The 12,079-nt window shown below is 38.9% G+C and overlaps 2 protein-coding genes and 1 long non-coding RNA gene across 5 annotated transcripts; 2 read left to right on the top strand and 1 right to left on the bottom strand.

Annotated features, from left to right (window-relative positions):
- Positions 1 to 6: 6 nt before the first annotated feature.
- Positions 7 to 496, top strand: LOC130691481 (uncharacterized). Its single transcript, XR_009001236.2, has 3 exons — positions 7 to 108; positions 179 to 362; positions 425 to 496. It is a non-coding gene; the product is annotated as an uncharacterized LOC130691481 (long non-coding RNA).
- A 4,376-nt stretch (positions 497 to 4,872) lies between these two features.
- On the top strand, positions 4,873 to 5,981 carry LOC130691461 (methylglutaconyl-CoA hydratase, mitochondrial-like). The gene has a single exon (XM_057514415.2). The coding sequence runs from the start codon at positions 4,961 to 4,963 to the stop codon at positions 5,876 to 5,878; it is 918 nt and encodes a 305-aa protein (XP_057370398.1). The 5' UTR covers positions 4,873 to 4,960; the 3' UTR covers positions 5,879 to 5,981.
- Positions 5,932 to 12,031, bottom strand: LOC130691471 (integrin beta-PS-like). Of its 3 annotated transcripts, none has more exons than XM_057514426.2 (15): positions 11,866 to 12,031; positions 10,721 to 10,902; positions 10,424 to 10,661; positions 10,127 to 10,355; positions 9,900 to 9,984; positions 8,692 to 8,862; positions 8,366 to 8,629; positions 8,037 to 8,192; positions 7,842 to 7,973; positions 7,549 to 7,782; positions 7,313 to 7,487; positions 7,138 to 7,244; positions 6,944 to 7,070; positions 6,592 to 6,875; positions 5,932 to 6,528 (listed from the first exon to the last, which is right to left on the bottom strand). In XM_057514426.2, exons 2-15 carry the CDS (start codon positions 10,898 to 10,900, stop codon positions 6,460 to 6,462), a joined length of 2,451 nt encoding a protein of 816 aa, XP_057370409.1. In that variant the 5' UTR covers positions 10,901 to 10,902; positions 11,866 to 12,031; the 3' UTR covers positions 5,932 to 6,459. The 3 variants fall into 3 exon arrangements, with proteins under 3 accessions (XP_057370409.1, XP_059352765.1, XP_059352768.1); XM_059496782.1 differs by lacking the exon at positions 9,900 to 9,984 and adding an exon at positions 9,559 to 9,643; XM_059496785.1 differs by lacking the exons at positions 9,900 to 9,984; positions 11,866 to 12,031 and adding exons at positions 9,559 to 9,643; positions 11,131 to 11,267.
- Positions 12,032 to 12,079: the final 48 nt, after the last annotated feature.

Genomic DNA, 12,079 nt, shown 5'->3' with positions numbered 1-12,079 from the left:
GAAAAAAACAAATTGGAACGGAACAGTTTCCAAACAGTGAAGGAGGTTTTTCCAAACTCATCCCTAACTGAACATGAGGATGAATTGGCATTAGGCGAACACAGTCAGGTACCTAAACTTTTCAAATAAGAATTCAAAATAAGTATAGAATTTTAACAAACAATTATTTATTGTTTAGTTATTCAGTCTACCACCTGACAGTGTGTTAAAGTTAAATTCTGTTAGTGCTGCACTAAAAGAATTGTTAGTAATAAGTCCATGCAGCGAAGGAAGTGAACAATTGTGGGATCGTATTTGGGCTGAAAATGGGTGTGGTACGGAAACCCAGAAATAGCACGAGTTCAACATAAAACATGAATTAGGTACTTTTCGGTTTTTTGTCTATCGAAAAAGTATTTTTAATGCTATTATTTTGCATTCACAGAATTTTAGTGGGGGATCAAGTCAAGTCTGGAAGTGTTACAGGAGGGAAGAGTGAGCCTACAGTTGAAAAACATTGAAAGTGCATTACCATTAAGGTATGAGGTAAAGTAATAGAGTATGCAAATTGTCTAATGAGAAGTACCATCTTGTGTGAATGAATCCTGTGTAACAGCAATCCTTTATAGTTCTGTCACAGCTAGGAGCCTCAAATAATTTTGCTTCTCTTGCTAAAGAACAACTTGTCCTTTACGTTCAGAGTGTTGGTGAAGCTGGGTACTTAAATGGCCCTAAAGATGTTTCATTTCGTTGGCATTGCAGCAATAAACATCATACATGGACTTTTTAGGTATGAAAGGAATTTTCTTGAAAATTTTTTGAATTTATGACAAAGCATTTCTCCTGCTTTTTGCCAACCATGTCTAATCTAAAAAAAAAAAAATTTATCCAATAGGAAAGGATTTTCAGCATACTGGGAACACAACTATCAACAATGCAACATTCTATGGGTGCTATTTTATCATTCAAGAGCCTTATACAATGATTTTCATCTGCAATTTGTATGGCCTTTCCCAAGCTTCTGCCATAAGTTGAATCTATGAGTCATGTAAGTCACATGAGCAACAATTGAGATGCTTAATGGTGTTTTTTTTCTTTTCTCAGCATAGGTTAATAGTAACATTGGATCTGAAAAGATTCTTGGTTGGGGCAAGACACTGAATAAATTGTAATGATTGAATGGATGACATGACATTTCTATACTTCATTCGGATTCCCGAGACGGTATTTTATATTTAAAAAATTGAAGTGCATATCTGGGCTCCCTTCCTTTCCGTAGCCCCGTTTCCCCTTGACTCGTAATAAGCCCGTAGGGGGTCATGCCCCTACTGTACGGTATATATAAAAACAACATATACCGAGGTTTGGAGGGCTCTGGCCGGAAAGGGGACGTGGGGTGCCGCTTCGTCCGATGATGTGTTCACGGAGGGCTCTGTGGCTACCCACAAATCCGAACTAAAGGTTAATCGCTCCTGTAAAAATGTTCCAAATCTTCAGCTCTTCTTCCGGCTTCTCTTAGCCAATCACCGGGTAATCTCCCCGGTGGGTCAACAAGGCAGTGTCTCCCCCTGCCTGGGTTGACGGCAACTTTTGAAAGGGCTATTGTGCCTTTTTAAAGTTGCAAAAATAATTGTAATGTGCAGAGAATTGTCAATAAAATTTTTTTTATAAAATATTTTTTGCAAATTTGTTTCTTTCATTGTCTGTATTAGCTGTGTTCACACGTTACACTTTTTATATTTAGCTTGCTTAATTCACCTTTATTGTTTTTGTCACCTTTATTGTTTTTGTCACCTTTGATGGTAAGCATTGTTTCCATTGGTTTATCGTTTATCTGTAAGTATTATTTATTACACTCTTTGAATTGTTCAACTTAGATTCAAGGAACAATCTGGATATTTTATGAAGTAATTTTGTATTTTGTTTTACTCGTATGGGAACCGATCACCAGACATTCAGCGTGCAACGCCGATGCTCTAACATTGAGCCACGAGATATATTTAAATTTTTTATTATCGCATATCATATGTTATCGTCTAGGATGTTTATGCAGTCTTTCACAACTATATGTTTATCTTTCTATTGGTTCCATAAGGTTCTTAGCTCTGTGGTAGAGCTTTTATCTGCGATACCTGTTACCCTGGGTTCAAACCTCAGTAGATGTGTAAAAATGAAGTAGAATATTGTACAAAAGTATATTGCAGAATTGCATTTCAGTTTTATTCTAAGTGTAAATGCAAGTCCACAAGTGACTAGAAAAAAAAGCCAACTTAAAATCATATGATTCGTGGCTCATTGGTAGAGCATCGGCGAGGTATGCCGAACATCCAGGGTTCGATCCCTGGATAATAATAGAATGCTTACAGTTAAACGATAAACCAATACCCGTCACCTTACCAGCATATGTGACAAAAACAAATAAAGCAAAGCCAAAAAAAAAAATTGATAAATGTAATGTGTGAACAAAGCTAACACAGACAATGAAAGAAACGAATTTTGCAAAAAATATTTTATAAAAAAAATTTTATTGACAATTCTCTGCACATTACAATTATTTTTGCAACTTTAAAAAGGCACAATAGCCCTTTCAAAAGTTGCCGTCAACCCAGGCAGGGGGAGACACTGCCTTGTTGACCCACCGGGGAGATTACCCGGTGATTGGCTAAGAGAAGCCGGAAGAAGAGCTGAAGATTTGGAACATTTTTACAGGAGCGATTAACCTTTAGTTCGGATTTGTGGGCAGCCACATCACCCTCCGTGAACACATCATCGGACGAAGCGGCACCCCACGTCCCCTTTCCGGCCAGAGCCCTCCAAACCTCGGTATATGTTGTTTTTATATATACCGTACAGTAGGGGCATGACCCCCTACGGGCTTATTATGAGTCAAGGGGAAACGGGGCTTCAGAAAAGAAGGGAGCCCAGATATGCACTTCAATTTTTTAAATATCAAATACCGTCTGGGGAATCCGAATTAAGTATAGCAATGTCATGTCATCCATCCAATCAATACAATTTATTCAGTGTCTTGCCCCAACCAAGAATCTTTTCAGATCCAATGTTACTATTAACCTATATTGAGAAAAGAAAAACAACACCGTTAAACGCATCAATTGTTGATCATGGAACTTACATGACTCATAGATTCAACTTCTGGTGGAAGCTTGGGAAAGGACATACAAATTGCAGATTAACTTCATTGTATAAGGCTCTTGAATGATAAACTAGCACCTGTAGAATGTTGCATTGTTGATAGTTGTTTTCCCAGTACATGAAAATCTTTTCCTATTGGATAAAATTTTTTTTGGTAGATAAGACCTGGTTGGCAAAAAGGAGGAGAAATTCTTCGTCATAAATTCAAAATTATTTGAAGAAAAATCCTTTCATACCTAAAGAGTCCATGTATGATGTTCATCTCTGCAATAGCAGCAAAATTAAAACATCTTTAGGGCCATTTAAATACCCAGTTTCCCCAACACTCTGAACATAAAGGATAAGTTGTTCTTTAGCAAGAGAAGCAGAATTATTTGAGGCTTCTAGCTGTGACAGAACTATAAAGGATTCCTGTTGTACTGGATTCATTAACACAAGATGGTACTTCTCATTAGGCAATTTGCATTACTCTATTAATTTACCTCACACCTTACGGTAATGCACTCAGTGTTTTTTCATCTGTAGGCTCACTCTTCCATCCTGTAACACTTCCAGACTTGATTTGATCCCCCGTTAAAATCTGTGAATGCAAAATAATAGCATTAAAAATACTTTTTCGATAGACAAAAAACCGAAAAGTACCTAATCCATGTTTCATGTTGAACTTGTGCTATTTCTGGGTTTCTGTACCACACCCATTTTCGGCCCAAATACGTTCCCACAATTGTTCAGTTCCTTCACTGCATGAGCTTATTACTAACGATTCTTTTAGTGCAGCACTAACAGAATTTAAATTTAACACACTGTCATGTGGTGGACTGAATAACTAAGCAATAAATAATTGTTTTTTAAAATTCTATACTTATTTTGAATTCTTATTTGAAAACTTTAGGTACCTGGCTGTGTTCACCTAATGCCAACTCATCCTCACGTTCAGTTAGAGATGAGTTTTGAAAAACCTCCTTCACTGTTTGGAAACTGTTCCGTTCCAATTTGTTCTTTTCCCCTAGCTGAGCTTGTAGACTCAAAATTTGAGCTACAAAACACGAATGAATAAAAGCAAATAAATAGAATCATTACGTGTTAGGCCTACGATCCTTAGCTTTGTTATCTAATATTTTGTGTTGTTCCAATAATTGGGCCTGCAGCTTCATAATTTGATCTAATAAACAATAATTAATAATTGAAAACCAATATAATAATGTTTATACTTACCATTTTTTTGTTTTATTATCTTATCCATTTTTCAATTGTTCCTCCAGCCACGCGTTGTTCTCCAGCCACGCTACTCAATTAATTGCTAATGGGATACAATTAACTCAAATTGCTTACATGCCTGTAATAACGAAACCGACTGATAGATGGCTACGGGTAGAAAAAAGAGAAAAAAGTGCGATTTTTTTTTTTTCCGCCATTTTTTTTTTTTTTTTTTTTATGTAAAACGGATTGCCATATTTATACCTGCAAAAACGTACACTCATTGGAATTGGGTGAAAATCACAGGATATACTCAAAATTGAATGCTGATTCCGGTAAAATTGAAAATAAAAAATATTTACATTATAGTTTAATTTGAGTCCTATTTTATGTTAAAATTATAAGGCTGAATTTCTGTCATACTCAAAATTAAGCCCGATAAAATAAGCCCGACCTTTTCGATGATTGGTCAATACTATCCGATGGCCTTTTCCCTCATTTTACACATTTAAAACATATGACTAAAAAGTAAACATGGACTTTGGAACAGCCTTGTTTACCACAAGCGAAAAAGGATTTCTCACGAAATCTAACGTACAATTAAACCCAAGCAAGTTACTTACTTCCAGCGATGCTTTCAAGGCTTAACGTCTCCAAGGGAAAGGGTTATGTTTCTTATCTCACGCTTAATAACCAATGTCGTTTGTGCCATGTTTCTCCTAGTGACCAAGGAAGTCGTCACTTATTGAAAGACGAAGTACAACTAGACCGATGTGAGGGAGAAAGATCTGGAGTTGCAGTTATTTCACTAAATCGGCCAAAGGCCAAAAATGCCATCAGTGTCCGCTTTTTACATTTATTTACAGAAGCATTAGAATTTTTAAAACATGATAAGTCTGTGAGAGCTGTTATAGTTCGCAGCAATGTGCAAGGAATTTTCTGTGCAGGTGCTGATCTTAAAGAACGAGCAAAAATGGCACAGTCAGATGTTGGTCCTTTTGTAAGTAAGCTGAGAGCAATGGTTTCTGGATTGTCTACCTTACCTGCTCCAGTAATTGCTGCATTGGATGGAGCTGCAATGGGTGGTGGATTGGAGATTGCTCTAGCTTGTGACCTGCGAATTGCAGCCTCATCTGCAAAAATGGGATTAGTTGAAGCAAAGCTTGCCATATTACCTGGAGCTGGTGGGAGTCAGAGATTACCTCGTTTAATCGGTGTCCCTTTGGCTAAGGAGCTCATATTCACTGGTCGTGTCATCGATGGAAAAGGTGCACATGAAATTGGTTTGGTAAATCATGTTGTTGACCAGAACAAAGACGGAGATGCAGCCTACCACCGTGCCTTGGAATTGGCAGAAGAAATCTCGCGCAATGGACCCATTGCTGTACGTATGGCTAAATTGGCAATCAATTATGGGTCTGAAGTGGACCTTGCAACTGGATTAGCATTTGAGGAAACCTGCTATGCCCAAGTCATCCCAACCAGAGATCGCATGGAAGGTTTACAAGCCTTCCGGGAAAAACGAACGCCTACGTACTTAGGAGAATAAGCAACATGGTACAATGGAGTTTCGCTGCAATGTTTAGTGTCAACTGTATAATGTGAGATGGCAATTTATGTATTTCGCGATCCAATTACAAGGCTTGTGCGAATATTTCTGTTTGGGTTCGATGGGATTGAGTTAAATTGCTGTAAGTGAAGAGTAAGGCTTCGTGCCAGAAATAAAGGGACGGCTTGCTACAGTAAAACGTGGTACGAACAATTTGCAAGTTCTAAAGGCATATTTGTCTAGAATAAGTCATGAGATTAGCGGCAGATAATAGTTGAAATTGTACAGTAACGTGAAAGAGTTTGACAACTCTTGCCCTATCCATGATGAGATTTTTAAGTGATTTAAAAATTAAAAATGCTTGATGATTTGTAGTTTTGGCACTTAACACGCATGAGATATTAAACTACAAACCCAACCAACGTACATTTGTTATGCAAAGCTTTTGGAAATGATTGAATCCAGTAGTTACGACTTTTGTCCATGATAGTTAAAAAAAGATCCACTTGAAATGTGGTTATGTTTAGACGAACGAAACACTCGATATAGTTAAAATTCTGAGGAAAATAGAGAAACACGTTCTATTGTTTGCCACCATATGTTGGATTTTTGAAAGTTGATGTAGCTTGTTTATAAATAGGATTTTCTCCCTAAAAAAATAAATTGGTCATTGAAAAATAATTAGATAAAGGTAAAAATAAAACGTATTTTACCGTATCCCATTTGGCCATCTGCCGTTCCTTTTCAAAACGGGCAAATTCTCTTCGGTCGTGAATAACTGTGAACAGCTTCCAGAGTAGCAGTAAGGCAAAGCCGATTGCTACAACGGCTCCAATGACACCAAGAATAATCCCAAGAATATTTAAAACAGGTGGACACTCTTTGGTTTTCTGAACTCGAACGACAAATTCTCCTTCGTCATCATATCCATAAACAAAAGTTACACGGCAATCGTCATCATCGTAAAACCAACATTGTCTGTCTGATGGGAACTCCTCTGAAATTTAATCGATAAGATTAAGAGTCATACATATGAATAGAAAACTTCGAAAGAACATTTGTTACCTTTAACAACATCCACTTCAACGGGTGTGAAAGAGCAGTTTGCACATTCTTCTTTGGTTAGTTTACCAGATTCAAAAACTTGACATTGAATACACGGAGTATATTCGGGACATTTACTCGGGCAAGTCTAGTATAACATTAATATAAAGAGAAATTAATTATGGCTTTGGAATTGATGTAGATCAAAGACTTACAGGGCACTCCTCGCAGTATTTTCCCGAATAACGACCGCCATCTTCTTCAAAACATTGGCACTCGCCGCAAACGCAATCGCCTTTGCCAGAACAAATTTCACCTCCTCCTGTATTGAACGAGAATATCTTCATGGAAATAAATCCAAATTGTGGTATATAAGTTTATGAAACCTACGAGGAGGAATACAAGTGTCGATGCTGTCTCTGCAAGAGCAATCGGAACCCTTCCAGCCGGGTTTGCAAACACATTTGCCACACTCGCACGTTCCGTGATCCGATCCCGCGCACGGCAATCCGTTGTAGTAATCGCACGAAAAGTTATCACATTCGCAAAACTGTCCCGTGATAATCTGCAAATAACGCAACAGAATTCAATTCACAGTATAATGGGCTTTTTGGAAAAGAAGATACCTCAGTTGGGTTAGGGCGCGGCTGGCATTCGCATACGCCACATACACATGTTCCTCTATCGTTGCACAAGATATCAGACGTGTTGTCAGAACGACAAGCAGCTTCGTGATCTCCGAGAACCGCCGTGTTAGAGTCGCACTCACAGAAACGACCCGAGTGAGAGTCGTCGCAGTGGCAGATGCCGCATTTCAAATCTCCACCACCATTACACTGGTCAGCATTACTGATGTATCCCTACAAAATCACAGTTCGTAATTTAAGTAGATCAAAAAGGATAAGGGCAAGAAGCTCACCGAGTTGCCGGGTCGCTCGCAATCGCAATCGCATAGCATTTGAAGATCAACAACTAGCGATTCGTTAATACCAACAGGATAGATTTGGAATAGTTGGCGCCATTCTTTCGGATCAACTGGACAGCCCGATAACTTTATAACCAACAATGTTTAAAATAAATTCAAAATTATCAGACAGGTTTTCAGGTTTCATACCTCAATTCTAGCGGTAAAATTGACAACAGTACCAACTTTCAGACCGTCACATTTGTTGGTCTGTACCATTGGTCCGTTACCCAAACAGGAAGAATAATAAGTCACTTTTACTGCACCAGTGGCGTTATCTTTCATCTCGATGGAAGACGTGATTTTCTAAAATCAACACAAATTTTTTATGCAAATAATGCCTTTCGAACACCTTTTGTTAGCTCAAGCTTATCTAGATAAAGATTTTCGAAGAGATTAACTTTCTATGAGCAAAAACATTGCCTCTTGCAAAAAGTTGAAATGCTAGAAGCATAATAAAGAGACAAGTTAATACTTACGTTGTACTGCTCTTGTACTAGTTCGACAACATTGGATGAATCATTAGAAAGGACACCACAGCTAGCTCCCTCAACATGTTTGTTCAGCTGCTCGTAAATGTGGTACTGTTCTTTTGTGACGGCGAAAATTAAGTTGACTGAGCTTTCTTTAACTTTTTGATTGATTTGCGAGACTGAAGGGTAATCTTGCGTCGTCGAGTGAGTATAACCGCCATCATTGTTCAAATGACAAAGTCCGTCGTTAGGTTTCACAATTCCTCCAAGCTGATGGAAACAAGTACATTAAAATGTAATCAAAACGATCAATGAAATGCGTTGTAAAATACTTTGCCATCGCCTGCATAATGGAAACTTGCGTCAGTGGAGAAGACCAAAAGACGACGAGCGCGGTCTCTCCATCCAATGCGTTCCTTGCAAACAATTGCTTGCATAATGGCATCAAAGCCACCTTCTGGAGCATCCAAATTACCAGATACGGCAGCTTTCCTCACTTGGCTCTGTGGCGTGATAAATGGGGAAACGGTTATAAGATGGACCGGAATCAGCGACGAATATTATTCAATGCTACAAACCGAAAGAGAAACTAGCAGACATGTAGAAGTGTTAATAAAGCGTAGAAATCAAATAGCAAACTAGCTATTCCAAAAACATATGAAAGAAAAGGGTTAAAAAAAAAGAGCTTAGGCATGCGAAAGAGAAAAAAGGAAAGAAGAAAAAAAAAAGGAGAAAAATAGCGGGAATTAGTGTTTGTTTTTCTGGCATTGGAGTTGGGTCGTACGTAGGCTGTTGTCTATGTTGTAACGTCGCGCGCGTTAAAATAAATTTTGTAAGCTTGTAGGCTAACCAGCAAAAGGTTGAATTTTTTTTTTTGCGTAAAGATGTTTGAACATTGGGATCAAATCGAAAATGACCACTGTCCGTACTGTCAACACGCCCTGTCGATTTGCGAAAATCCAAAAGACTGCAAAATAGCACACTGGAACAAAAGCTAGGGCGCTAAGCTTGCAAGCATAATATTTTTTTAAAAAAAGGGCTATAGAATTTCTAAATCTAGGTGTCAGTTCAAAAAAAAAAAGAAAAAAATAGGCACGCTCAAAAACTAATGGCAAAATGTAGTATAAACTGTTCGCTTTTTGTTTCCTCTCTTGAAAGGATAAGCTTTCTATAGGGGAAATTTCTGTCCGGATCCTTGCCTCAAACCGAAAAGTATCTGTGCTGAGTGGCATCGCATTGATGAACCCGTAAGGTGCGGCACATCCTTCGCACGGCGCCAATAAACTATAGATTTGGAGTGTGGTGGGGATACAGGGTAATGTAGAGAAAGAGAAATTGGGAAAAACAACTGAGATTAGGTAGGAGAAAGAGGTATAACCATCAACAACTAAGAACTAACGAAAAGAAAAAATAGACTTGCATGACACCCTCTTATCCCTCACACAACTACGAGGGAACCCAGAGTGCACCATAGATAGTTGCATCACAGATCTGTCAAGTGTAACAATATCTGGGAATCTAAAAATCGTGACCAACTTACTGAAAACATGGTGGAGTTCAGACTCAGAGGCATATGGTTCTTGAAACCATAAGGCGCTTTGCAGCCATCACACGGCTCTACTAACCTAATAGTGTGAATATGGCCACCCGAGAGGAGCTTTGAATATTTGTTTCATAAAATCTAAGTTCACTCTTAGCTGAACTAATTTGTGTGCAACAATTTCAATTTACCAATAATACAAAGAGAATGGCAGGGCGGCTACTTACTTGGCAGGAACGGTGCTGACGTAAGGCATAACAACTTTGTCAACAAATGATCCGAAACCCAGTCTGAAATTTGATGTAATGCTCTGCATTCTTTCGGCAAGAAGGTTGCCTAATTCCGACAGCTTGTCCTTGTCGTCTTCCATAGATTTCGACAGATCCATCAGGTAGTATAAATCTACAGGGTAGTCCTCTGCTTGAGCATATTGCATATGCATATCATATGCCTCATCTGTTTATGCAATGGAAGGAAAGAATTTATGAATAACAGTCATTTGTGGATCTGCCAATGTGACTTACTGATTCTCAATTTAAGTGATACTCGCTGAGGTTTGATTTGGACAGCATCTCTGCCTTCTGTGCCCTCCAAATCAATTCCAGATTTGGCTTTGGACAATGCCAAATCTAAAATTGCCCTGAATTCTGAATCAGGGTTGATGATGTCTTCCAGTCTGCACTGACCAGAGAGTGGGCCGTCTATGTATTTATTTTGTTGATTACATCTTGGTAATCTGCCACCATCAGCAGTACCAAAGTCCTATAAGCAGAAAAAGTTGATAAGCTCCCCGTCAATCTTTGAGATTCTATATTGGTTACAGGCTGGGCACACCAGGCACAGGTAGGTGTACGAATACATTCACTGCAATTGAGTTTGGAAACACAAGGGTTGGGGTCTGCACTTATTCCCCGAAACTGTTGTGCAGCAGCATAATTGAGGGCAAGCACCAGCCCAGCCACTAGGGGAAGTAGGCACCAACTGCCAAGTCTCAACCTCATTCCTGCATGAATTAAACCATAGGAAAGGGTTAACAAAGTCTGTCAAAGTAGATATTTTCGATCCAAAGGCGCCATTTTCTTTTTCAAGACTCGAAAACGCACTTAAGGAAACGCTGACGTAAAAATAAAAACCTACAGACAGGAAGTTCTTGAAAAGTCATACCTAAAAATAGCTTGAAAACACATAAGCGCTGCTTGGCATGATTTCTAGAGCGAATTAGCAAGATTACCTGAAAGAAAACACCTCAGCTTATTTGTTAGCCAGATAAATTCAATGTTCTATTTTTTGCTGGAAACACTTAGAAAACTGAAAGACAAAAGGGTCAACCTAAAGGGCGACAGAAAAATAACAGATGAGGGTGTGAGCGACCAGCGTGTAACCCTAAACCAGCAGAACACACAGCAAAGGTCTAGGGGACTTCAAGTCAAAATAAAAGCGGCAGCCAACTCTTCTGCAACAAATTTGGAAGTCCCAAAGAGACGAGGGGAGGGAGTTAAAACACAAATGAAATACATCTGGTTTCCTGATAAAGGTCTAACATCCGGCAGTGCATGAACCTTCAAGTACTTAAGGTCTGAAAATATTCACCTGAAAATTTTCACTTCTTGCCCGTGTTCAACGTATTTCTTTTTTTTTTTTGTTCGAGGACTGTACAAGATAAACATCCTACCCTCTCGGAATAGACAATGAATCATGGCGAGAGGAATAAGGGCTGACAACTAAGGGCGTGAATAGCTTTGGAGGCTTTCGACCGTCGAGCAAATCGTTAAGGGAGGCGGAGGGAAAACAGAGAGAAAAGAATTTTCTGAGCAACGCCCAAACGTTCCCCGTCCAATATATAGTGGATTCCGCAGCTGCACATCCAAATAAGGACTCGGGCGCGCCGACTTTTTGTTTTGTTTTTTTAACACTGCGTCAACGAGAGCGACGAATCGCATGACCGGAAATAAAATATATGTCCAACCTGTAATGGCGTTGCTGTCAGGTAAAATCGATGGTTTTCACGCAATAATTTACAAGATGATGTTTCTTTTGAGACGTTTCAGACCATTGAACTCAACAAACACTGATTCCCTCACGCACGAGAACGCTGTTACTAGCAGCACTACCACCTGAGAGCTAATGCACAGCTGGAAGTATATATAATAAAAACGTGAATGTATGCGTAACGCTGCTGC

The sequence above is a fragment of the Daphnia carinata genome, chromosome 1 (genome assembly GCF_022539665.2).
Source record: "Daphnia carinata strain CSIRO-1 chromosome 1, CSIRO_AGI_Dcar_HiC_V3, whole genome shotgun sequence".
In the NCBI taxonomy this organism is placed as follows: Eukaryota; Metazoa; Arthropoda; class Branchiopoda; order Diplostraca; family Daphniidae; genus Daphnia; species Daphnia carinata.
Note: the sequence above shows the minus strand (reverse complement) of the source record. Positions and strands in the feature narration are given on the sequence as shown.